Source organism: Alexandromys fortis, unplaced genomic scaffold (genome assembly GCF_014885135.2).
Source record: "Alexandromys fortis isolate MF-2015 unplaced genomic scaffold, M_Fortis_MF-2015_v1.1 scaffold_215, whole genome shotgun sequence".
Taxonomy (NCBI): domain Eukaryota; kingdom Metazoa; phylum Chordata; class Mammalia; order Rodentia; family Cricetidae; genus Alexandromys; species Alexandromys fortis.
Window position 1 is genome coordinate 560,837 of NW_026068086.1, and position 25,786 is coordinate 586,622.

General features: G+C 42.4%; 1 protein-coding gene across 4 annotated transcripts in view; it reads right to left on the minus strand.

The window, feature by feature from the left end:
• Phactr2 (phosphatase and actin regulator 2) overlaps positions 1-25,786 on the minus strand; it is a 275,578-nt gene that overhangs the window by 61,159 nt on the left and 188,633 nt on the right. For all 4 annotated transcript variants that reach the window (XM_050122219.1, XM_050122217.1, XM_050122216.1 and 1 more), the window contains exon 3: positions 2,816-2,896. In XM_050122219.1, coding sequence (XP_049978176.1) covers positions 2,816-2,896 — 81 coding nt within the window. The remainder of the gene's footprint in view (positions 1-2,815; positions 2,897-25,786) is intronic.

Consider the following 25,786-nt stretch of genomic DNA (forward strand, 5'->3'; position numbering starts at 1 on the left):
TGTGAGAACTTCTCAGAGGTTATTTGGTGAACTTTCAGATTGAAGCTAAGCTTGGTGTGGAAAAACACAATCTAGAAGAAGTAATAATCACAGTCAAGAGGGAGGGTGCACGACAGGGTGGGGTGAGGTCACAGCCATGGCAGCTGCAAGGACTTCAGGGGTCTATCTGGGCCACAGAACGAAGCTCATCGCTGACATGCCCTGTCAGGAGTTTCAGTGATACCAAGGAGACAGAGGCCACGAGTGAGTCTTCACTGACGGAGGGAGGCTGTCAGAGAACGGCAGCATCCAGTCTCTCAGACAGGATTCTCAAGGTAATTGTTTTGGGGGAAGGTGACAGCTAAAATGAGAAAATAGAAAACTACTTTCTCTAGCACTTGGCTAAAAACTGGGAGATTTCCAACGGGTATCCTTGGGCACTTTCGAACATTAGCAATTCTGGTAATTTAGATGAAAACCGTGCCAAAGCACAAAGTAAAATTCAACCAACTACCAGTCTCCACCAAAACTCTGAGTTTGGAAATGCATCTGGCCCGTAAGTTCTACCATCAATCCTAATAACAAGTTTCAACCATAATTCCCCCCCCTTTTCTTTTTAATGAGATTTTATTTTTATTTTCAATTCTGTGCATGTGTGTATCTACATGCAGACATGTGCACTTGCATGCATAAAAACCAGAAGAGGGCATCAGAGTTCCTGGAGATGCAGTTACAGGCAGTTGTGAGCCTTTAATGAGAGGGCTGGGAACAAAATTCATATCCTCTGCAAGAGCAGTAAGCACTCATAACTGATGAGCAATCCCTCCAGCTCCCCTTTCCTTTCTTTAAAACATTTTCAAATATGGGATACTGAACAAATGGATGCCTCACTCCATAAAGCTGATTGTACAGGGTTCAGCTGCTCATTCTGCATGCCTACCTCCTGCATGCATGCCTACCTCCTGCATGCATGCCTACCTTCTGCATGCCTACCTCCCGCATGCCCACCTCCTGCATGCATGCCTACCTCCTGCATGGCTACCTCCCCGCATGCCTACCTCCTGCATGCCTACCTCCTGCATGACTACCTTCTCACATGCCTACCTCCTGCATGCATGCCTACCTGCATGCATGCCTACCTTCTACATACCTACCTCCTGCATGTCTACCTCCTGCATGCCTACCTCCGGGATGCCTACCTCCTGCATGCCTACCTCCGGCATGTCTACCTCCTGCATGCCTACCTCCTGCATGCCTACGTCCTGCATGCCTACCTTCCCACATGCCTACCTCCTGCATGCCTACCTCCTGCATGCCTACCTTCTACATACCTACCTCCTGCATGCCTACCTCCGGCATGCCTACCTCCGGCATGCCTACCTCATGTATGCCTCCTGCTAGGAAGGGGAAGTGTGAGCACTTTTCATTTTTAAAGCTCCGAGGCAGGAAACAAATAACTTCAAGGAAATAGCATATTGAAAAATACAAAAAGGTCATTGGCAAAGATGAGTGGGAAAAATTTTACAAGTCAGAAATGGAAGGAAAATTTCTAAAATTGTGATGGCTTGCTCAATCAAAATGGTATTATTCCATTTAGATTTTCCTCACTCCTTTTGAAGCAGCTATGCAATTCTTAGCTGCACACTGGGATTATTCTGGTATTGGAAAAAACATGACATTTTAACTAATATACAATGTATGCCCCAAACTGTTATATTCTTTATAAGGAACATATATGATATCTCTATCTATCTATCTATCTATCTATCTATCTATCTATCTATCTAATCTATCTATTTATCATCTATCTATCATCTATCTATCTATCTATCTATCTATCTATCTAATCTATCTATTTATCATCTATCTATCATCTATCTAGCTATAGAGAGGGAAGTATCATTATTTAAATTCCAAATCAATAGTATTTCATTTCTTCCCCTAAAGTCACAATGATAATAATTCCCCAGGAAACTTGGGGGAATGAGGAGAAGAATGAGATAAATCACCGGCATTGTAGCAAAATACCCTTTAGCTTTAACAGTGGTAGGAGCAAAGAAAATATTATGGATTTATTTATTTGGCAAAATAACTAGTGCGGTGTCTTCTTCGAGGATCAGTCTTCATTTCTACACAATACTTGTCTTTCTAATCAACTTCCCTCCTTCACAGGACAGAGGTAACAGGGGAAAGGGAAGGAAAGAGAAAAACAAAATGAAACAAACAAACAAACAAACCCTGGAGAGAATTGTCCTTAACAAGGTGAGAGGCAAGAAGATTAAGAGAAACACAAGAGGAACCGATTTCTTGGGAGAAAGCATACAGCAGATTGAGTCATCCAGTCATGCTTTATTGATCTGTGAACACGGGTGAGTCTCTCAGACAACGCGAGGGATGAAGCTGCTGCTATCTCTTTTATTGGCAGAGTTTAGGAACAAGCAAGGCGCGAACAAACTCAAACTGAACTCACTCAATCGATGGGGTTTAACTTGATTAGAACAGTAAAGCTTGAGGTTGTGGGGGGGGGGGGAGGGAGGCAGGCAAGCATCGTGACCTGTATCTCTAGCTACTGGTGCAGCAGCCTGAAGAGCACAGACTTAATAAAGCAACGTCTGGAGAAGGATTGACCAGAAAAGTCACCATAACACCTCAGGTTTCCATAACGCCTCAGGTTCTTGGCCACCCACAGAGACATCCCAGGTCGAGGCAAGATTCCCGGCATACACTCCTGGCTGCTTTATCTGACAGTGACCATGGTCACTTTAAATCCCCAAAGAAAATAACAAAGCAAAGAATGAAGAATCCATTAGTTTAAATGTAAGATGGATTTTCTCACCTTGATCAGGCAGTTCTTTAAGCAGGCCCCTTCTTATCAGCTCCTCTCTACTCTGTCTGGTGGAGATCTTCCTCTCTAACACTGAAAAAAAAAATAAGCACAAGTAAGAATCAAGTCATTGCTTAGCAAAATTATCAACAGTATTCAAAGTACTTAAGCACATTTATTCTGTCCACGTGAAGGTTCAAAGCCCCGTTTGGTTTTATGCCCACCGAGAACACTTGTCTACACAGTACTGTTAGCACAGCAAGGACACAAGGAGTCCATGCATGACTGAGGCCCAGTCACTGTATCTGGCCAGGATGATCATGTCTGAAAAGGAACCCAGACAATTTACTGTATACCGGCTATGGAGCACAGAGGCCACTCGGCGTTTTTTCTCTGATAATGGTGCTTTCTGAAATACATGCCGACACGGGCCTTTGCAGTGAGATATCCAAGTGTGCAACAGGAGACAGTCATATGAAGTGATTTCATCTCTGTGTTTTCAGCATAAGTGATTCCTGGATTTTATACACATGCATAGACCATGTACGTATAGATAATGTTCATGTATACACACACACACACAGTCTATGCATGTGTATAAAAGGTGTGTATGCATAGAAGTGAGGCTGTCAACAGGAAAAGGGGATTAATAGGAAGAGGCATGAGAAGAATATACCATATAGACTTGTATGACAATATCCTTATTTAACAGTGTCTGGCAGAATGAATACACACAGTAAAAAGAGAAGAATAGAAGCATGAAGGCTGGAAAGCCAGATAAGTGTGGGGATTTTCAGAAGATTTAATGTTAGTTCTTTTCAAAAGCCTTTAAAATTACATCAATCAATCAATTCATTAATTTGTGGCTGCATATGTGCATATATCTCCACACATGCCACGCGTGTACATGTAGATGTCAGGGGACACTTTCGGGAGTCAGTTCTGCCATATGGGTCCCAGGAATTCAATTCAGATCATCACGTGTTGTGGCAGGTGTCTTTAAGCCATCTGCTAAGCCATCTCGCCATATCTAAATTAGTTCTTTTTTAAAATTACAATTTAATTTTTTAATTATTATTTATTTTATGTATACAGATGCCTGAGGAGCCAGAAGAAGGTGTTGGATCCTCTGGGACTGGAGTTATAGACAAAAGTTGTAAGCTACCATGTGTGTATGGGAATTGAACCTGGGTCCTCTGGAAGAGCAGTAATGCTCTTAACCATTGAGACGTCTCTCTAGCCCTCCTAAATTAGTTCTTAATGCAAAAAAAAAAATCTAAACAACAAACAAAACGAAAAGCCCCAAATCATGAACAACCCACAATGTTCCTGTAAACATTTCATCCGAATCCGATGAGGAGGGATAACGTTTACTGGTTTCTTGTTTGATGTTTATTTATTTATTTTTTTCCCTCTTTCACACCATCAACTCAAAAGTTTATCACAATGGATCTCTGTAAATTTTTCTTTCTTCAGTCATACACTCTGGAGGTTCTGGTACATCCCTTGACAAACCTTAGGGAGGATGAAGAAGGGAATTAAGAACGGGCAGCTTTTTGAACCAAGTCAAGGGAAGGGAATCTCTACATGGATTCTTTCTTCCTTTGGAAGGAATCTGTATTTCTGATATCACTTAGGATGGCGCTTCGGAGCTGAAGGTAGGACCTCCGTGGCACTGAGCCTGCATATCTGAATTCTAGTAGCTACCAGCTGCACTTCCCACTTGAGGGCCCAGCAGGTGGAGGAGGATGAACGGTGGACATTGACCTTGGTTGACTACACAAATGTCTTCTATGAGTGTCTACTGAAGGCAAGAGCTCTTAGAATAGCAGTACTTAGCCTCTTTTGAAGAAACAGGGGTTCCCCCTTTCTTTATAACTAGGAATTGTGTGCTGCTTTTTTAAATCCTGGTTACTAGAAAAGTCAGAGTGAAACTTGATACTTAACGCAGACCTCAAGCGACATTTCATATTTTCTCCTTTATACAACCTGAACTCAGTTTCATTCTATGCATAGTATATGTGCTCTTTGTTCTAAGTTGTCAGCTTTTTGGAATAGAGATATAAACAAAGAAGAAAAGGAATGAATGAGTGAATGGTTAAAAGAAAGAAAAAAATATCACAAAGAACCCATTTATTGTTCTGTGGAGACACATCTCCCTTCCCATCTCCAGCCCTGGTCTCCACTCTCAATTCCAGAAACCAGTATCCATAGCTCACAGAAAGCTGGTGATCACAGCGAACCAGGTTAAGTAGGTGTGGCCCAGATGAGTTCTTTTCTGGGAATCCATTAAAGAGCACTGTTCTTTAAGTGAAGTGTCAGTATGTTTAGACTCTCCTCGAGGGAGAGAAGAGAGGTCCAAAGACGAACACCCCAAGGCCGCAGCAACTACCAGGTGCCAGATTGTTCACAATCAAAGTACCCCAACTCACTGTCAATCCAAGACACAGCCACTTGCACCGCCTGCCTTCTGCCCAGCCACCCCTTGCTAATTGGAAACAGAACTTTTCAACAACTACCACTTCTGTAACATTGCCTTAAACGTCACGTGATTTTTTCAGGAGTCTCGGGTGCTGGTCCCAGAACACTGGCAACAAGTCAAGTGATGCTGGGTGGCCTACATCAAGTTTTGGGCTTCTAATCTATCATCTATAAAATGAGAGGCAAGACTCAGTCAGTGGTCACTAAATCAAATACTGTGGGATTCTGTGTCAACAATGAAGGCCACTCCAAAATTCCCGTCTTGTAGATCTTTAAAGACCTTTATTCTTTACTAAGAATTTTCTTTCTTCGTCTGAGAGACTAGAACATAACTCACTCACACATGGGCTTTTCTACTGCGGATCCCAGTCCGCTCTTTAGTCTGAGTTTTGAGTTTTTGTTGGTTTAATTCTAAGTTAAACCTTGGCTTAAACAAGTCTCCCTTCTTTCTTCCTTGTATAACAAAAATTCTTCCCATTTCTTCCCATGAATTCCGTGAAGCTCCGTGCCGGCTCCTACCAGCAATCAAAACCAACAGTTCTGTTCTTTTTCTCTGCCTCATAAATGGGCCCTGATAGGAAAATACCATTCGCTGTTTGCTTGGTCTTTGGCTGAGAGCATTTTAAACACATAATGTAGATAACTGTGTGAGGGCCAATGTGGGCAAGCTTCAGGCTGCTGGGTATGGAAGGTATGTTGTTGGACACAAAATTCCAAGCCCTGCTCTCCCTGAAGTACAAGAATCTTATTCTTCACCTTTTAAAATATTTGCCCTGTGTTTATACAGTGTCTGTGTGTTTGCGGAGCCGATCCACTGGACGTTTTTCATGGACTCCGAAGAGGTTTTACATTGGAACGGACTTGAGAGGTCATTTTAGTTCAGCATGCCACATAGGGCAGGAGCATCATGGGAATGTTCCTGATGCTTGTTCGCCTGCTTTTCAACTATTGGAGGCAAAAATACATGCCTCCGAGGCCCATTCAGCTCCGCATGAGCTTTAAGGAGAGATTTCCCAGGTAGCTCCCAGATCTCTCTCCCTGGGACTTCTGCATGTGACTCAAACCAAAGCCCTAGTTGTCACTGGACTGTAGGAAGCCACGTGTGGATAGAGGGCAGTAAGACTCTGTTCCACAGTGCTCACCAGGAACAAGAGAGACCACTGAAATCACCAGAGGTCTAGCTCCCAGGACTACATCAGGGACTTGGGGATTGAAGAGTACACTAATGTGTACAAGAAGGAAAATATAGTGTGTGTGTGTGTGTGTGTGTGTGTGTGTGTGTGTGTGTGTGTGTGTGTAGGGTTGTTAGTCCCACAGCTATATCATAACCACACATTGCCAGGAGATGAGGGGCAGGATATTGGATACAGTTCCAAGTCTATCCATGAAAAGCACTGATGCCAGTTCAGTTAACAAGTGGGCCACGAGCGGTCTCTTTTATCCTGATTGCAACAGCACAAGTGACTGGCGACGCCAAGATCAAACAAATACACAATTTCTGTGTCACTTTCTGCACTGGGTAAATTAATATTTTGACATTTCCACCCTGATCACAATAGCACACCTTCTCATTCTCTCTTGGGTGTGAAAGAAACATTACCTGTGACTTTCCTGATTTTGCAGATCTCCTATTATTTTCCAGTATTTTTTTTTTAAAAAACTGGTCTTTCAAGGACATACGGGGGCTGCTCATCTCTCTTTGGATAGCATCTCAGCTCCCTAGTATGGGTCTCTTCCTGATCCTGGGAATGTCCAACTACACAGACTTCCATACCCGATGCTTTCCCCCAGAGACTGCTTAGCTCAGTAGTACCCTGTCTTCATCGGGATTCCACTCCCTCGTTCAGTGCACCCGGTCACGGCCTTCATGTTATGATCAAGGGTCATCTCACCTGAGCCCCTGGTGAACAGCTTGTGCCCACCTGTTCCCTTTTCCAGTCATCTCAACAAAAACCACACTGTTGTGCTCGATGTTGTTTCCAGTGGTGACACACTGGTTACTGCCACTCAAAATATACGTCCATTTTGTTGAAAGTATGATTTAAAGAGAAAACAGTCTTTTCCTGGTCCTAGTCTTGTTTTCTGTCCCTTTTCATTTTCCAGTCAAGGAGAAAGGCAAGCGAGGCTCATGGCACAGCCTCAAGAAACAAGGGTGTTCTGTCTCCTCTAGCCTTTCCGCTTTGGCTGGGCCAGGCTAAGGGGGAAAACTTTCCACTTTAGTCCTATGGATCATGTGAAAAAGGCTCTGTATGAAGTAGAGAAGGGAGCCCACAGTGTGTGGACAGACACCAGCAGCTCGCAGGGTGTAGCACAGGACTGGCCGGGCTCCTTATAAATTATAAATGATTTATGATGTCCTTCTGGGCACGGCGTGACAGACATGGAGTCTGCATTCAAGGGAGGCCAGAGCATAGGCCACCAGCTCCTTTCAGGGGCTACTTGGCCAAGATTTCCTGTTACTCTGGAAGTATATGGGAGAGAGAACTGTGTGTCAACAAGTCACTTATGTTTCCAGTTGGCAGAGAAAGAAGGTCCTAATTCTTGATTCTAACCCCACTTAACGACTGAAGAAAACAGAAGCGCAAACAGGAGACTCCAATAACCGTGCCTTGTTATCTTCTTGGTTCTGAGTCATGAATGGTCTTGCTGTAAACCTGAGACAGAAAGACAGAAAGCATTTGTCCTGTATTGGAAGTCTTCTATAAGAGCTGGCTTGGTTTGGCTTCTCTTCAGTAACAGAGAGGGGAAATAGGATGGTGAAAAATGGTCTCCTTTCTGAAAGACCCTTCATGAAGACGAAAGTAGCTAGCCTGTTTAAAGAAGTAACTACCTATGCTATTCAAAGACACCATTGCAAAAACCTTCCAAAGCATCTTAAGCATGTAAAGTCGAGTAAGAAATCCAACCTCCCCACCTAAAAACTCACAGGGGCCTGGATATTTTCTTGTTTGTCCAATTATGCCACTCCTCTTCTGCACTCAAGATTCAGAGCTCAGAAGGGGCTCATCTCCCTGGAATGGGAGCTGTCCTCAACCACTGTCCACAGGAGTCACATTCATCCTGCTTCCCCCTCCCTCCCTCCCCTTCATCTCCCCTCACCAAAACTAAGGTCCAGCTTTACCTATCATTTTCTAAGCATCTTTATTCTCTTCAGCTCCATTCCTGTAGTTACTGTTTCTTCTTTCTACACCAGATGGCTTCCCTAATCACTCTGTGGTGAAATCAGCCCTCAAGTTTTCAAGCCATTTCCAAAGGGCGCCCTGTGCAGGGCCCTCTCACCACCTCAGATACTTTCAACAAACTTCTTGATGTGTAGGTCTTTTCACCGACAAGATGGCGTGATAGCTGCTGCCCTTTAGGTTCCTTTGGAGGAAACGACTTACACCAAGCAAAGAGCACAGGCTAACACCTAGATTTCTCAACAAACAAAACTAGGACTGATGTCCATGCTTTAGAGCCACATGTACTGCTAAACGTGTGTGTGTGTGTGTGTGTGTTGTTCGTATTCACACAACTCTAGTGGACACCTGATGTTTCACCCATGGAATACCCAAAATACCCATACTGACTGCATAGTGTAGTTATTGAAGAATCTAAATATCTTTTATTAGGGCCAGGGAGGAGAAAGGGGTGGTGAGAGAGGGAAGGCATGTCTAGCATATTTTTCTATTTCTTTTATAAATTGTCACCTATTTTCTCCCATTTGGGAAATGACTCGCCCTGCTCCCACTCTTTATTGCCTATCATTTGTGATGCTGCCATGCCCGGGCTCTAGGATCGATGGCACTCTGGTGGTGGGATCAGAAAGGGGTACCTCCTCAAGCTGGACCGTAAGATCCAAACCCGGGAAACTGGTTGGAACAATAAGAAATACAGGCTTTACCTTTCTTCTGGAGCTGGAACAACTGGCCTACTATGATGCTAGAGTTGCTGATTGACTGCTTCGCCTCCACAAGAAAAGAGATCAAGTTTGAAAACAAATCAGGAGCGTAGACTCAAAGAGGAAGAGATTCCCAAGCATAGCTTGTAAGTACCAGTATCCCATTGGGTCTACAGGCTGTATTCTCCTGGGATTTGTCTGTCATAGGCATCAACGAGTTCCCTGTTTCCTTCAGCTGTTATAATTCAGAAACAGAACAGATCTCTGCCCAACCAAAAGATTCTTACATTGAATTTCCTTCCAGCAGAGACCAAAGACTCTCTCTGCTTTCCGAGGGAGAGAAGAAAGAAGACCTAAGCAGGCCTCTCTTGCTGCCTTAGTTTGCGACTCGGAAGAAAGGCCTTAAGAAAGAGGAAGATGGGGAGATCTATGTCCCTTCCTTCTCTTGGGAAATTAGTGTCCCAATTTCCCCCAAAGAAATTTGATCATAATCATCTATTTTATTTGTCACTTAGAGAACATTTTTAACCCCTGCCCAGTATCCCAGAAGGATGGGCAAAGCAGCTACTTTTATCTTCCTCATGTAAATGAGGGTTTGAGACTTGAAAAAGCTAAACATGCTTCCCAGTCCTGTCGCCAGGATCTGGTTGAACTCAGGTGCACCTAACAAAAAGTCCATTATTACATTCCCCAGTCTGCAGTGATGGCTACAGAAGATTCGGCTTCCCTAAGGGTGGGTGGTACCTTCTCATTCTCCTTCAAGGTATCAAGCAGAAGCGCTCCTAAACATCAGCTGTAAGGAGATACATTTTAGGCACCATGACAATATCATACCTCAAATTACAAAGTGCCAAGGTGAAAATGCTCTCTTGGGCTGGTGAGAGGTCCATCTGGCAAGGCACCTTGTTGTGCACCAGACAGACCCACATGGCAAAGGAGGGCATTGACAAGTTTTCCTCTGAGCTTCACATGCACATCACAGCATGAACTCCTCCTCCCCCAATACATAAATAAATAATAACTATATTAAATTCCTATTTATTTCTTGCCCCTGCCCCCATTCCAACTGAATCCCATCATAATTCCACAAGCAATTAATTTTCTTTTGAAAATGCGTGTGTGTGCTTTCGTGCATATGTTTGTGAAGGCAGAGGGTAACCTCAGGTGCAATCCTCAGCATCGCCATCTAAGCCCTTTGAGACAGTCTCTCCTTGGCCTGGAGCTCACAATTAGGCTAGGCTGGCAAGGGAGCCCCAGGAATCCTCTCATCTCTGCTTCCCCAGGACTTGACATTCCTTTGTGGGCTCTGGAGACATGACTCAGGTCCTCAAGGCACATCTGAACTCAAGTACTGGTTAATTAAAGATCAGAATTGAAAAGGGGTTTCGAAGTGAGAAAAAGCAAACTGTGAAGGAACGCCTTCACAACAAAAATAATATCAACACAGAATTATTTGAGATTATCAGTTTAGGATTATATCTGGATAGAGGCCAAAAATGGGTTATATCATATCTGTGGAATGATAAGGCATTAGAATTATATTTAAGATTTGATATCTTAACATAAAATATCAGAAATTTAACTGTGCAAAGTCTGGCTAGCTATAGTTCTAATGGCAAAAAGAAAATATTCTGACAATATTACAAATGCTTTTTTTAAACCACTTCAGACGTGAAGAAGAAAGCTGTTGCAACAATGTAATAGGAATCACAGCCCGTTTGTTTGTGTAAAGCAAATTTTAGACACCCACGAGGAACTAGAACAGTCTTTGTCACACTGTTTGACCCTTACACTCCTTCCCCAGCCCTCCCAGTCCAAATCGAACCACTTACTAGTTTATGGCTTCCATCAAGACACTTGAAATCCATGAGGCATAAGAGGATGGGATCAGAAATTAATTGATCCTTTCCTATGGCTTTGCATATTGTCCTTTTTCATTGAACGAGTGTGTGCAAATATTTGTAAAACTCAAGAGCTAATGCTGATAGAAAAGGCTAAGGCAGGAGGAGAGACCTGCGCAACCCAAAAAGCCAAAAATTCACTGCTATTCCTACAGGATGCAAGTTTGGGAACCTCTGTGGTAGACCAATTCAACACCCACACTTCTTATTCTCAAGGGACAGAGGTGCAGGCCTAAACAATGAGTGAGCTGTCTGTTCCAAATGGGCCCGGAAGTATTAGCAATCTCAGGAAGGTGATGAGAGGCCAAGAGTCATGTGTTACGTGAGCCACTTGCTGCTGTCCTTTCCTCTTCCACTCCAAACCCATGGAAAACACAAACGCCAGCATACGTGCTTTGGGCTTCATTCAGCTTCATGAAAAGCTTAACGAAATGCATGTTTTCTGCTTCTCATTCCTTCAGAACCAAAGACGGGGACTCTTGTTTGTCATAAAGATGATGATGCCCCTAAATAATTGTGTTATGGCCTCCAGTAAGGGAGAACTGTCCAGAGAAATGACTGGAAAGTGAGACTCAGCTCTGAAGGGCTATAATTCTTCTCAAACAGTTGGCAGTGCCATCCACTAGCAGAGAGCACAGTCCTGAACTTCGAATGCCACTACTGAGATCAGGGCACAGGCAGACTCACATGTTTCGGAGACTTGTGAGCTTTCATCAACGTGAGCTGTCTTATTTCCTTTAGAACCAGTTTCCATAGCAAGCAAGATTAGATATGAGAGGGATTTGAGTCACACCAGGCTATCCAGATTATGACACTCACATTCAGTAAGCATCTAGTCTGTACTGTGAAGTGTGAAAACGTAATGTCTCAGGTTGTTCTTTTACAGAGGGAGGTTTATATGTTCTGGAGCTTGTTCTGCTTAGTTACAAACAAAACGTACTAAAATGCAACTCAGGTAGTACCGAGAATAACCAACCCAAGTTAGAAGGCTGGCACAGGGATTTCTTCATCAATGTTTACCTCTTTTCTATACAGATCCAAGCAGGCAAGACTCCAAGATGAGGAAGGTATTTAATAGACCTCTGCATGGCGAAACACTTCTGCGTAAGACAGAGTCTAACCTCCTGTGAGCAAGTCTGCCTCTCCATCTAAACTTTATGATTTGTTAGCAGGTGAGAGAAGCTCCCACGCTCTCCCGGGGCTGTGTCCCTGGGCAGGGAACGACAATTAGAGCCTACCGGATGAATAAAACATAAACTGACTGGCACAAACCATGGATCACCTAGATATTACATTTTTCTTCACCTCCCACTCCCTCCCAAATACCTTTGTCTATCCCTTTTATTTTATTCCACTGAGACGATCAGCTTGATATGGTTATTAACCTGAAGGCATCACAGATGAGGAATGAAGAATGAAGACTCAAGCCACACTGACAGTGTTCAAACATGCATTTTTGATAAACAAGCACTGAAATGGAGATCAACTTCTTTAAATTCTCTGTGCCTCATTACTCATCCATTGATAGAATTAGGATTATAATTATAACACATCTCGCGGAACAATAGGGAAGATTACAAGCATTTACAGCAGCCTTGCCCGGGTGAGGAGATGGCTCTGTGGTAAAGGCAGGTGCCTTGCTATTAAGTCTGACAACCCGAGTTCAGCCACTGGGACCCGCAGAGCAGCAGAAGGAAGCTGACCCTTGCAAGTTGTCCTCTGACCTCCACATTCATGCCGCGACACGCAAAACAACAAACAGGAAACAAATAAAAACAGCCCTGAATACAGTCAAAATGAGGGTTAGCTGTCATTGTTATTGATATCAACATCTCCTCTACGCTACCTCATCAGAAAAGCCTCCAACGAGGGATGGAAACAAAGCGTATGCCTCAAAACCAAAACATAAGGCTACACCTGTAGCAAAATACCCCCTGGGGACATGTTCAGATCTTACGAGGCACCACTAATTTAGCGGGCTTAGTGCAGCGCTGAATGGGAAAGCTCAGCTGATTCAAGATGCCGGATCTGTCACTACAGTCGCCGCTCAGGCTTTGCGCTTGGTTCGTCTGAACCAAAACATTAAAAACAAGATAGAGGAGGAAGGGGAAGGAAAATGGAGAGTACTCGTTCGTCCAAGAGGAACAAGTCTGAATTTCCTGAAAAATCTCATGACATCTGTTGCACAAACCATGTGCATACACTTAACCCTACAGACCTGGATATGAGAGTGGCTGATACGTATATATGCATGTGTATTTCCATTATGATTTAAAAAAAATCAAACTTCAAAACATTTTTGGACTATAGAACTCTACACAAATACTGAGATGAAACATTTAAAAAAATACTTTTTTCAAATACACTAATGCATAGTAATTTTTTGCATGATTTTCTTCTTTCCAACCATGTTTTCTGTTCCCTTATATTTCTTACATAGCCTCTCAATGCTCCCTCCAATTACAGGCATTACTAAGCCCTTATATTTTGGAAAAAGAAAACCTGCATAAGAGCCAGGTTCAAAACATAGACAGTTTAAACTCGGGAAGTAGTCGAAGAAAAACTTGGGATAGGAAGTGTTTGAAGCCCAAATGAGTAACAGTTTTTCACTTACCACAAAAGAAACGAGAATTAAGAAGACAACCAATTCCAAATGGGAAACAAATCAGGAAAATATGTAAGCCAAAAACCAGTCACTTTCCAGGACTTAGCCCTAGTGATAAGGACCAGATTTGTATCACAGGATGAAAAAAGCAAAACAAAACCACAATGGGAAATAATACATAGAGGAAAGAAAATAATGGACTCTCCTGATCTGAGTCCCCAGACCTGGCTAGAAGGAGTTCTGCTACACTTTTCAAAGTACTTGAAGAGGCACTGCTCCAAAAGCCAACAAAATTGAGATGGTATCTATTGCAGCAAGGGCTACATTCAGACACCCTCTGAAAGCAGTGCAAACTCCAACAGAAGCCTCCTTTGACTGAAGAGGTTGATGGGAACACTACCCGCTTCCATCCTACTGCTTAAGAAACAAACGTGATGAAAGAGAAAGTTTCTCCTTAATAACAATAAATTTCAATCTAGTGAACATTTTTTTTTCAGCATGTCACTTAAAATCAGAATTTAGAAAAAGCACTAGGACCAATGGCTTTGTTGTGACCATCTTCCTAGAATGCCCAGAAAGGAGGTTTTGCTTCTCCGAATTCTCTTGCTTGAGCAAAAATAACTGCCCTCCCCAAACCAGAACAGACTGAGTCTTTGAGATACTTGTCAGCTTTCTTCAGCCACAAGAGTAGATCCAAACCTCAGTTTGGATTAAACAAATAACATCCCATTCCTCAGAATGCACAGGAAGCAAGGGAGGCCCCTTTACTCTGTTTGGAAACAGAGGTCATAGTTTACATTAAAAGGTAGAAGTTAAACTCTGATGGGTTGGCCAGCCCATTGTGCAGCTGGCTATTTTAAACCTGTGATGGAAGGAAGGTTCCTTTATTTATGAAGCCACTGATTTCATTGATGATGAATGCATACCCATGAATCTCACATATTACTCTTTCTCATAAGTGGGTTTTCCCACTAGAAGAGAGTGGTCATAATCAATGCATGGTCTGCAAATAAAAGGTGAAGTTCTGACAATCCTTCCTACCTACCTATGCCTAGAAAAGCTGGATCAAGGAGGAAAAAACCCAAAGAGTAATAAATACTTATTTTTCCCTTATATGCTAAATCCAAAACTCTTCTTCTAAGTGGGACAAAACACTCCTACTGAGAAAGGGAATGTCCAAAGGAGTTGCTCACTATGAGGGATAGTCCACCATGACAGGTGAGGCCTGGTAGCGGAAGCAGGAGGGAGTTGCCCTGCTGAGTTCTCAGTCAGGAAGCAAAGAGAAATGAATGCTAGTACTCAGCTCCCCTCCTCCACTTTTATCCAGTCCAGAGCCCTAGCCTGTGGAATGGTGCTGACTACATTTTGGGCCAGTCTTCCCACCTCAGCAGAGAAAGTCTCTCATAGAAATGGCCAGAGGTTTATTTCCACGATGGCCCTACATCCCATCAAGTTAACAACTAAGAGTAAGTATAATATATTTCATATCTATTAGCTATGAAAAGAATCTATTTTAGCAAATCATTTATCTTTATGAAAACTATTGGCGTAGGAGGGTCTTCTGTCTATGTGTTACTTTCATTGGTTACTTAGCCTTTTGATAGGACAGCAGCTTAGATAGGTGGAATAGACTGAACAGAATGTGGGAAGAAAGAAAGCAGAGTCAGGCAGATGCCATGGCTCTCCTCTCTGAGATGGACTAGGTTACACTCATCCTGGTAAGCCACAGTAAGGTGGTGATACACAGATTTAATAGAAATGGCTTAATTAAGATGTGGGAGTTAGCCAAGAAGAGACCAGAGATAATGGGCCAGACAGTGTTTAAATGAATACAGTTTCCATGTAATTATTTCAGGTGTAGACTAGCCAGGAGCCAGGTGGCGGGAAAGCGGCCTGCCGCTCCTTTTACAACACAATATAAAAGTTTTTAAAGTATATATGATAAAATTATCATACATTATCTCTTTGAGCCACAGCATTCCTGATGAGACTCAGTTATAACATACAAGGTAGGTAAGCAATGATTGAACTAAAATAAAATCCCAGCTTGTTTCTCTTTGGCCAACCAGTCTCCGCAATGACTTTTATATTGCCATACAAAACACCCATATATGCTTAAGTCTTTTATTCATTAATGGTAGAGCAGGTCCCATTCTACCGATTAAGCTCATGAAATATTCACTTGACTCCTCATGGCCTTTTCAGGTTCCGTCAGTCTTTCTTGGGCAACCCTGTGATATGAAGTGAAGAAGGGTTGAAAATAAGTATGATTCCTGTCCTCTAAATGTTCCAAGCCAAAAAGGTTCATTTGAAAACGCTCTTTGCGGAATGGGATCAGGGCGTTCGTTCATTCATTCCACAAACATTTACTGAATGTCTAACACAAGCCAAGGACTATTCTAGTAGCCTTAGGAACTTTGCCAGGGAACTTGAAAATCCCTGCCCTTAGGCAGGCATGACGTGTATGCCTGTCATCCAAGCGCTTGTCAGATAGGCAAGAGGATCTTATTCAAAACCAGCTCAAGCTATATATACACAGTGAGGCCTTGACTTGAAGAAAACTTCAAAGAAAAGTCTTTGCTGGGAGGCAGTTTTTGCTCTAAAGTGTCTTAAGGAAGAAAAAGAACTAAGTGTGCTTGGGAAATAACTTCACATGATGTCAAGGATAAAACGAGACTGATAACAAGTGTGTCAGCCAGATGTAGACGAACCGGGTTGCACCACGTACGGGGAAGAGTAAATGGTGTGGCTAAGTTGGACAACAGCCTTCAACGTATTGAACAGCAAATAACTGTAAGACTCAGCTTATGTTTCACAGGTAAACAACCAAGAGAAGTGAGAACATGCACCTACACAAGGAACTGCATACACATGCTCATCTAAGCATTATCCATTATAACCCAAAGCAGAAACAACTTAAGTCTATCACCCAACGAATGCAATGCGCTATATCAGTACAACTGGGAACCATTCCACATTGGAAAAAGACCAAGTACTGGTACCTGTTATTAGAAAGATGGTCTTGAAGCCATCATGCTAAGTGGGCAACGTCAGTCCCAAGATAGCGCACATTTACTGTTAGGTATTTACATGAAATGTCAAGAAGAGGCAGAGAGCAGAGCTGGGGAGATGGGAGGGAGGGAGGGAGGGAGGAATGTTAGGGGGAACAAGATTCCTTTCCAAGGTGATGGAATGTTAAGAATGATTGTGGTGCTGATTACAGAGCTTTTGAAAATGACTAAAAATTGTTGCAAATGTTAGATGAGAGAACTGCGTGGTGGGTGAATCACCTCTCATCAAGGCTGTTGGAAGAAACCCAGGTGCTGGAGAGAAACAGAAATGATCCAGACGGATCCCACTGCGAAGGTAGCAGGCGCTACTGAGCTTGTTGAAGAAGTCAGTTAAGTCCCATTGGCAAGCACCAGTGTGCCTTCCAGTGCCCACCCAAGATGGTGGAGGACACACACCTGGCCCTCTTCCTAATGGAGAAAGTGAATAGGCAGACTTAACGTCCTTCGTGGTCTGACTGTTTCACATGTGAATTTGACCAAACATCAGAAGAAGAAATAGCACCAGGGTCATAAAACTCCTTCCAGGAGTAGAAGGGAGGGACACTTCCCAGTTCATTTTATGCAAGCAGAGTCACTCCAAAACCAGAGGGTTGCACACATAAGAGAAGAAATCTAGAGATCACTATCACCAATAGCTAAAAAGTTACCCAATAAAAATCTGGCAAAAATGAAAATAAACTGATTTCAATATTTAAAAATATATCATTGATATATTTAAAAAGATATCAGTGTAACTAAATACAATACTATTTTAAAAAAAGAAAGCCCATGAGTGATCATATTAATTAATGCGGAAAGAGCATTCAAGAAATCCAGTATTGGAGTACAGAGATGGTTCAGTAAAGAGCAGCTGTTGCTCTTCTAGAAGGGCTGGGTTTGATCCCAGCTCCCCTGCTGTGGCTCACAACTCTCTATACTCCAGTCCCAGGGGATCTGATGCTCTCTTTTGGCCTCTGCAGGCACCACACACACACACACACACACACACACACACACACTGCACAGACTTACATGCAAACAATCTTTTTTTTAATTAAAGAAAAGAAATCCAATATCTATTTGTATGCAATAATATCTCAGCAAACCAGGAAATATGAAGAACTCCTCAGCTTGATAAAGTTCACATAAAGTAAGACTTCAGCAAACACAATTAATGAGTATTTTCCCCTTACAGCTGGGAGCCAGGCACGAATGCCCTTTCTCATTACTCATTTCCTATTAGAGCACAAATGTTAGCTTATGGGGGGAGAAGGCAAGAAAAGGCACACAGACAAGGAAGAAAGAAAGATAATCATTTCAATCCACAGATGGCTTATCCATACAGAGCCCTCAAAAGGCGAGTATGATACAATTGTGTCGCTATAGACTCGAACGAACAATGGACACCGACATTTAGAAACATTTAAAATACATATCATTTGCAATCGCCAAAGAAAAGAAAACACATAATTATAAGCTGAACATGAAGTTCTCAAAGCTTCAAAATGCTGACGAGAGAAATAAAGGAGCTGATTAAATGGAAAGGCTCCGCAGTTCACAGAGTAGATGATTCAACACAGAAAAGACCTCAATCAAATACATCCAAATTGTGATACACAGTTAATGCAATTCCAATAACAACAACAAAAATCCCATCAAGAACATTTTTAGAATATAAGTGAGCTGATTCAAAAATTTAAATGAGAAGGCAAAGAAAGTAGACTAGTTAAAATAATTGTAAAATGAAGAATGAAGTTAAGAGAAACCACAGTCACTAATTTTCAGACTTAAGAGCTACAGTAACGAAGAAAGTCTGGTATTTGTGATGGAACAGACATAGATTAGGAGAACAGAACAGCAAGTCCAGAAATAGATGCCACATATGTGGCCAATTAACTTTGCAAAGGTGCAAAAGCAAGTCAGTGTGGAGACGGGGAGCCTTTCCTGAGAGCATTGCTTGCAGCCCCTCCACGACATCGAAAACAGCCCTCAAAGAGGAGAGAAAAAGTGCACCACCAGAATGAAGAACTCAAGATCTACAAAAGGCCCCATTTAAAAAAAAAAAAAAAAAGGAAAGGAAAGGCAGGTTGCAGGCTGGAGGGAGTATCTCCAAATGACACCCGGCCAGGGCAATGTCTCTAGCAAATATAAAGTAGTCTTAAAACTCAGCTGAGAGAAAACAAACTGAACCATAAAAACAGGCCAGAAGACTAGAACTGACCTTTCTCAAAGAGGATTATTGAGGTTGCAGAAAAGTAATTCAATGGGGAAAAACTGTTTCATTTGGCAAATAGGAGCGAAAGGACTAGAAATGCATATCAAACCTCACACCCGACGTGACTCTTCCACCCCCAAACTGACCTAAATATGTATGACATACAATTATAAAGTTTTACAAAATAACACATAACTAGACAATTTTTGTGACCTAAAGTGAAGCTCAGAGGGTGGTTTGAGCCCTTGGGTTCAAGATGGCCCTGAGCAATGCAGTTAAGATCTCATTTCAAATACCAATAATAACAACTTAGAGAAAATGCAAAGGCTGGCAGCCAGAAGGAGACGTCATTGATAGGCAGAGCTTCAGTTCTGCCAGACAAAATTGTCGGAGACATGGGTTTCATCATTGTGTAAAACCACTTGAAATGACTGAACCATATATTTAAAAATAGTTAACGTAGTAAATTTGATCATCCATGCGTGACAATAGCTTGCTTTGTAGCCCAGGCTGGGCTGTAGCCCAGGCTGGCTTCATCATCCTGTGTGCAAGCTCATGGGCGAGCATCGTCAGGTCCAGTGATGTGTGATTATTTTTCAGTAGAATAGAAAATAATACCAACAGTGTCAAACTCTGACAATAATATGGAGCAACTGGAACTGTCTTAAAGTGCTGGCAGAAATGGAAAACATCTGGGATCTGTTTCAGTGTTAAACACACTTAACACAGAATGTATTTCCCCACCATCAACAAGTGGAAACTCTCCTTCACAGAACTTTATAGCAGATTGAGCCACACTTACTCCCAACTGGAACCAACTGCGATGCCCTTCCTCGGGTGAATTTCAGAATGGAATTGTACCATGAAATATGTCTTATCAACACAAAGATGACCATCGGCAGGACACACTGATCAATCTCCTAAGGGGCTGTGCCGAAGGACAGCTGTCACTCTCCTCATTTAACAGTGAATGACAGGGTCCTTTGCTTTGTTTGGCTTTCTTGTCAACGTTTTAGGTTACTTTGCAAAGCAGTATGATTCTTCATGGCCTGTTTGGACACATATTCAATACACTGTGTTCTGATTTGTCCCTCCCCTCACTGTCCTCTCTCGTGTTCCCTCCCCAGCTAGTTCCATTTCTTCCCTCAGTTAGTCTCCTCCTTTCAATGTTGTACTGCATGTATTTCCTTTCTGTTAGACTCTGTATTTCAGGCGTCCATCAAGATTCCCCACCAACTACTTCCTAGTTTCTGAAAAACACACACACTCACTCTGACACATACACACACACACACTCACATACACAATGTATAAAATTCAGGTTCCCCTATAGGGAAGAAGACACGCAATGTCTGTCTTTCTGAGTCTGGTATTCTTTTCTAGGGCTGCATATCTTTATCCATTGATGAATGGGTAGGCTGGATCCACTTACTGACTACTGTAAATAGTGTGTCTGTAAACGTGGATGTGCAAGTCTTTGTGATGTGTTAACTAAGAGCCCTTACCCAAGACTGGTATGACTCAGTCCCATAGAAGTCCTATTTTCAGATGGGTTGGTTTGTTTTTGAGGTACCTCCATACTCATTTCTGTAATGGCCATATAGGTCTACATGCTCATCGTCAGAGAATAAGAGCTCTTCTTTCCCTGTATCCTTGTCAGCATCTGTTGTTGTTGGTTTTCTTGATAGCCATTCTGATTGGGTAAGATAGAATCTCAAAGCAGTTTTCATTTGTGTTTCTCTGATGGCTAAGGATGCTGAACATCTTCCAAGTATTTACTGGACATTTGCATTCTGGCTTTTGAGAACTGTTTATATAGTTCATTAGCACAGCTTTCGATTGGAACATCTGTGGTTTGGATATTTGATTTTGTTGTTTTTTATATAGCCTGGCTATTGATCCCTAGCTGACGTGTAGCTGGCAAGGATCCCCCATCCCCCGCCGCCCATTCTGTAGGCTGCTTCTTCACTCTGGTGGCTGAGTCCTGTGCTGTGTAGGTGCCTCTTTATTTCCTGTAGTCCCATTTGTCAATTCTTGAGATTATTTTCTGTGCTATTGGAGTATATTCAGGAAACCCTTGCCTATGCCTGTATATCTTGAAGTGTTTGCCTATTTTTCCATAGCAGCTTCAATATTTCAGATCTTACATTAAGATCTTTAATCCATTCTGTGCAGGATGACAGATAGTCATCTAATATTTTTTATCTTCACATATGAAAATCCAGTTTCCCCAGAACCACTGGAATGTATGTTTGTGACAGTCTTGTTAAATATTAGCTGGGTGCAACTGTATAGGTTTATTTATGCTCTTCTTGGTCTGAGTGTGTTTTTGTGCCAGCACCATGGTATTTGTTATTATTGCTCGGTAATATAATTGGAAATTATTTTTATTGAGCTCTACATTTTTCTCTGCCCCTCCCTGACTCTCCCTTCCCCCTTCAACCCTTCCCCAAGGTTCCCATGCTCCCAACTTACTCAGGAGATCTTGTCTTTTTCTACTTCCTACGTAGATTAGATCTATGTAAGTTTCTCTTAGTGTCCTCATTGTTGTCTAAATTCTCTGGGACTGTGGTTTCTAGGCTGGTTTTCTTTCCTTTATGTTTAAAGAACAACTGTGAGTGAGTAATGTGATAATTGTCTTTCTGGGTCTGGGTTACCTCACTCAAAATAATGTTTTCTATCTCCATCCATTTGCCTGCAAAATTCAAGATGTAGTCATTTTTTCTGCTGTCTAGTACTCCATTGTGTAAATGTACCACATTTTCCTTATCCATTCTTCGGTCGAGGGGCATTTAGGTTGTTTCCAGGTTCTGGCTATGGCAAACAATGCTGCTATGAACATAGTTGAGCACATGTCCTTGTGACACAATTGAGCATCCTTTGGATATATACCCAAAAGTGGTATTACTGGGTCTTAAGGAAGGTTGTTTCCTAATTTTCTGAGAAATTGCCCCTCTGACATCCAAAGGGGCTATACTAGCTTGCATTCCCACCAGCAATGCAGAAGTGTTCCCTTTTCACCACAACCCCTCCAGCATAAGTTGTCATCAGTGTTTTTGATCTTGGCCATTCTTACACATGTAAGATAGAATCTCAGAGTTGTTTTGGTTTGCATTTCTCTGATGACTAAGGATGTTGAACATTTCATTGTCTTTCCTCTGTTGAGAGTTCTCTGTTCTTTGTATATTTTGTAAATCAGACCTTGATGTGGGGTAAGTGAAGATCTTTTCTCATTCTGTAGGCTGTCATTTTGTCTTGTTGACTGTGTCCTTTGCTTTACAGAAGCTTTTAAATTTCAGGAGGTCCCATTTATTAATTGTTTCTGGGGTTTTATTAACCCCCCTTATTAACTGTTTTGCTGGGGTTATATTTAGGAAGTGGTCTCCTGTGTCAATGCATTCAAGTGTACTTTCCACTTTCTCTTCTGTGAGATTCAGTGTGGCTGGGTTTATGTTGAGGTCTTTGATTCATTTGGACTTGAATTTTGTGCATGGTGATAGATATAGGTCTATTTTCATTCCTCTACATGTTGACATCCAGTTTATGCCAGCACCATTTGCTAAATATGCTTTTTTCCATTTGATTTTTTTTCTTCTTTGTCAAAAATCAGGTGTTCGAAGAAGTGTGGATTAATATCCAGGTCTTTTATTCGGTTCCATTGGTCCTCCTGTCTGTCCTTATGCCAATACCAGACTGTTTTCCATACTGTAGCTCTGTAGTAGAGTTTGAAGTCAGGATTTGTGATGCCTCCAGAAGTTGTTTTATTGTACAGAATTGTTTTGGCTATCCTGGGTTTTTTGCTTTTCCATATGAAGTTGAATACTGTTCTTTTGAGGTCTGTGAAGAATTTTGCTGGGATTTTGCTGGGAATTGCATTGAATCTGTAGATTGCTTTTGGTAAGATTGCCATTTTTCCAGTGTTAATTCTGCCTGCCCAAGAACATGGGAGATCTTTCCATTTTCTGGCGTCTTCTTCAATTTCTTTCTTCAAAGATTTAAAGTTATTGTCATATAAGTCTTCCACTTGTTTGGTTAGAGTTACTCTGAGATATTTTATGCTATTTGTGGCTATTGTGAAGGGTATTGTTTCTCTGATTTTTTCCCCAGCCCTTTTATCATCTGTGTAAGGAGGGCTACTGATGTTTTTAATTTAATCTTGTATCCTGCTATATTACTGAAAGTGTTTATGAGTCTTAGAAGTTCTTTGATAGAATTTTTGGGATTGCTTATGTAAACTATCATATCATCAGCAAACAGTGAGAGTTTGACTTCTTTTTTTTCTGATTTGTATCTCCTTGATCTCCTTTTGGTGTCTTATTGCTCTAGCTAGGACCTCAAGAACTATATTGAATAGATAAGGAGAGAGTGGACAACCTTGTCTTGTTCCTGATTTCAATGGAATCACTGGGCGTTTCTCTCCATTTAGTTTGATGTTGGCTGTTGACTTGCCATATATAATTGGAAATATTTTTAAAATTATGTGCAGGTGTGTGTGCGCATGCACTTAGGTATGTGCATGTGCCTGCAGAAGCCAGATAAGAGCACTGAATCCTTTGATACAGGAATTAGAGGTGGTTGCCAGCCACTTGATGTGGGTGCTGGAAATCGAACTGCAATCCTCTGCAAGCTGCGGGAGCAGCATATGCTCTTACTTCTGAGTCCCCTCTTCTGCCCCCTCCATTGCCATTTCAGATCAAGTACTGTGACATTTCTAGCACTGTTATTTCTGTTAAGGACTGTTTTCATTATTTAGGGCCTTTTGTGCTTCTGTGTGAATTTTATTTTTTTTTCAAGTTTTGTGAAGAATGCTTTAGTGCTGTTCTTTTTAAAACTAGACTGAAGAACAATAAAGAACTGACCTGCCATAGCCAAGGTCTAGTGGGAGAGTCACACTTATAAGAGCCAGCAAGAGGAAGATTTGGGTTGTGGAGCAGTGAGCTGGCAGTGATGTATCCTAATTTTGGAAGTGGTTGAACAAAACTATTCACATATTGAAATTCTTAAAATTGCAACACACACACACAGACACACACACACACATCAAAAGAAAAGTACTACAATGAATGACCTGTTTGAAAAGGCCTTGGTTACCTACTCAGTGACTGACGATGAGTATTGTCAGGAACCTTTGTGCATTGGTGCTCCCAAACCCATGCTACAGATCTCAGAGGGGCAGACTGTCACGGCCACAGGGAATACATATATTTTCCTGTGGATTCAAGGTCTATTGACCTGTACCAGCAGCCGAGAGGCAGAGCAGAAAAAAAAAACATTCTGAACAAAGCAAGATATTATGTGTTTCCTAGAATAAGGGTTTGACGAGGCTGGCACAGATCAGTGCTCAGAGAAAGGAAAGACCCCTTGTCTAAGGGTGATTCACAGGGAATGCTTCCAAGAGGTACGGCCCAAACTATCCCCAGTGTGGAGATCACTGAAGCCTTCTTTCGGCTATGACTGCTACATCTCCCCACAACCCACGATTCAATCTACCATTATAAGTAGTCTTCTCACGAATAGGGAAAGTGAGCGAAGTTGGAAAAGCCTTTGTTATGAATTGGGGAAAAATGAAAGACATCTAGGAGTAGAAAAATTATGTAAACGAGGCATGATGAAGAGAAGGGTTCACAGATGAAAGTGTCCATCAAACTACAGTCACCAAGTTGACAAGAGAAAGAGGCCACACTGAAGAGGAGACCCCACAGACAGGTTCCTGCGACACGTGCAACAGGTGACTGACACTGATGGAGAGGAGACGGTCACCCCAGAGTCATCAGGCCCGGCTATCCCTAACCCATATCCATCTCCTAGGCACAGGCTGGTAGCGGATGAGTAACAGCCAGGAGCTGCACGAGTGTCAAGCATTATGTTGTGAAATTGTTGGAGATGGTGATGTATAGAGAATGAGAATCGCGTGGTAACACCATTGGTGATGGAAGGGTGTATGTGTGATCCCTAAAACTCCCGTGATTCCTCAACAGGATTTCCCAAGGGCCTTTTTCTTGCCAGTGACGTCTCCTTGGCCACTCCATTTTAATGACTTTCCTCTCATATTCCGCTTCCAATTCTTTTCTTTATCCCCAGAGACAGGGTTTCTCTGTGTAGCCCTAACTGTCCTGGAACTAGCTTTTGTAGACCAGTCTGGCCTCGAACTCACAGAGATCCTCCTGCCTCTGCGTCCTGAGAGCTAGGATTAAAAGGCGTGCACCACCACTGCCTGGCTCCTCTTTCAGCTCTTGGTTGTATTTTTCTCTATTTACTTTCCGATAGTCTACATACTTATTAGAGTTTACTTTCCACCTCCTACGAGACGGTAATTGAAAAGAAGGGAATGGAGCCTCGATGGACCAGAGTCTGTGACAGTGCCACCGTGGTCCTTCCCAGAGGCAGGCATGCCATGGCTGGAGACGTTCAGTGACCCTTCTTTGCAAGGACAACGAGCGCGGCCTAAGCAGTGATCTGTGGACCTGGTTGCTGCGTGTTTGCTGCTTGTTTCTATAACTCTGCTCAGCCACAGTTAATTGGGGAGCAGGGCAGAGTCTGTCTCGCTCTTTTAAAATGGTGTGGAGATGAGGGCTACACGGCGGCACAGCTACTTTCTTAGTGGAATAAGCGGGGTCCGAATCCAAAGGCTTCCAGGTGTTTATACAGCCAGAGCAGGCCTTAACAAGCACCATCTATGAGAAATTCTTTCGCGTTCATCCTCTCCTGCAGATATGGAAAATAATCCCAGGCAGCAATGTTATGCTTCCATGGTTACAGAGAATATTATGCTTTCCTAGGACCAAACATAATTTTGATCCTTGCCAACCATGCCTCTGAACATGCACTGCTGAAATCAGGCCGGCCAAGCA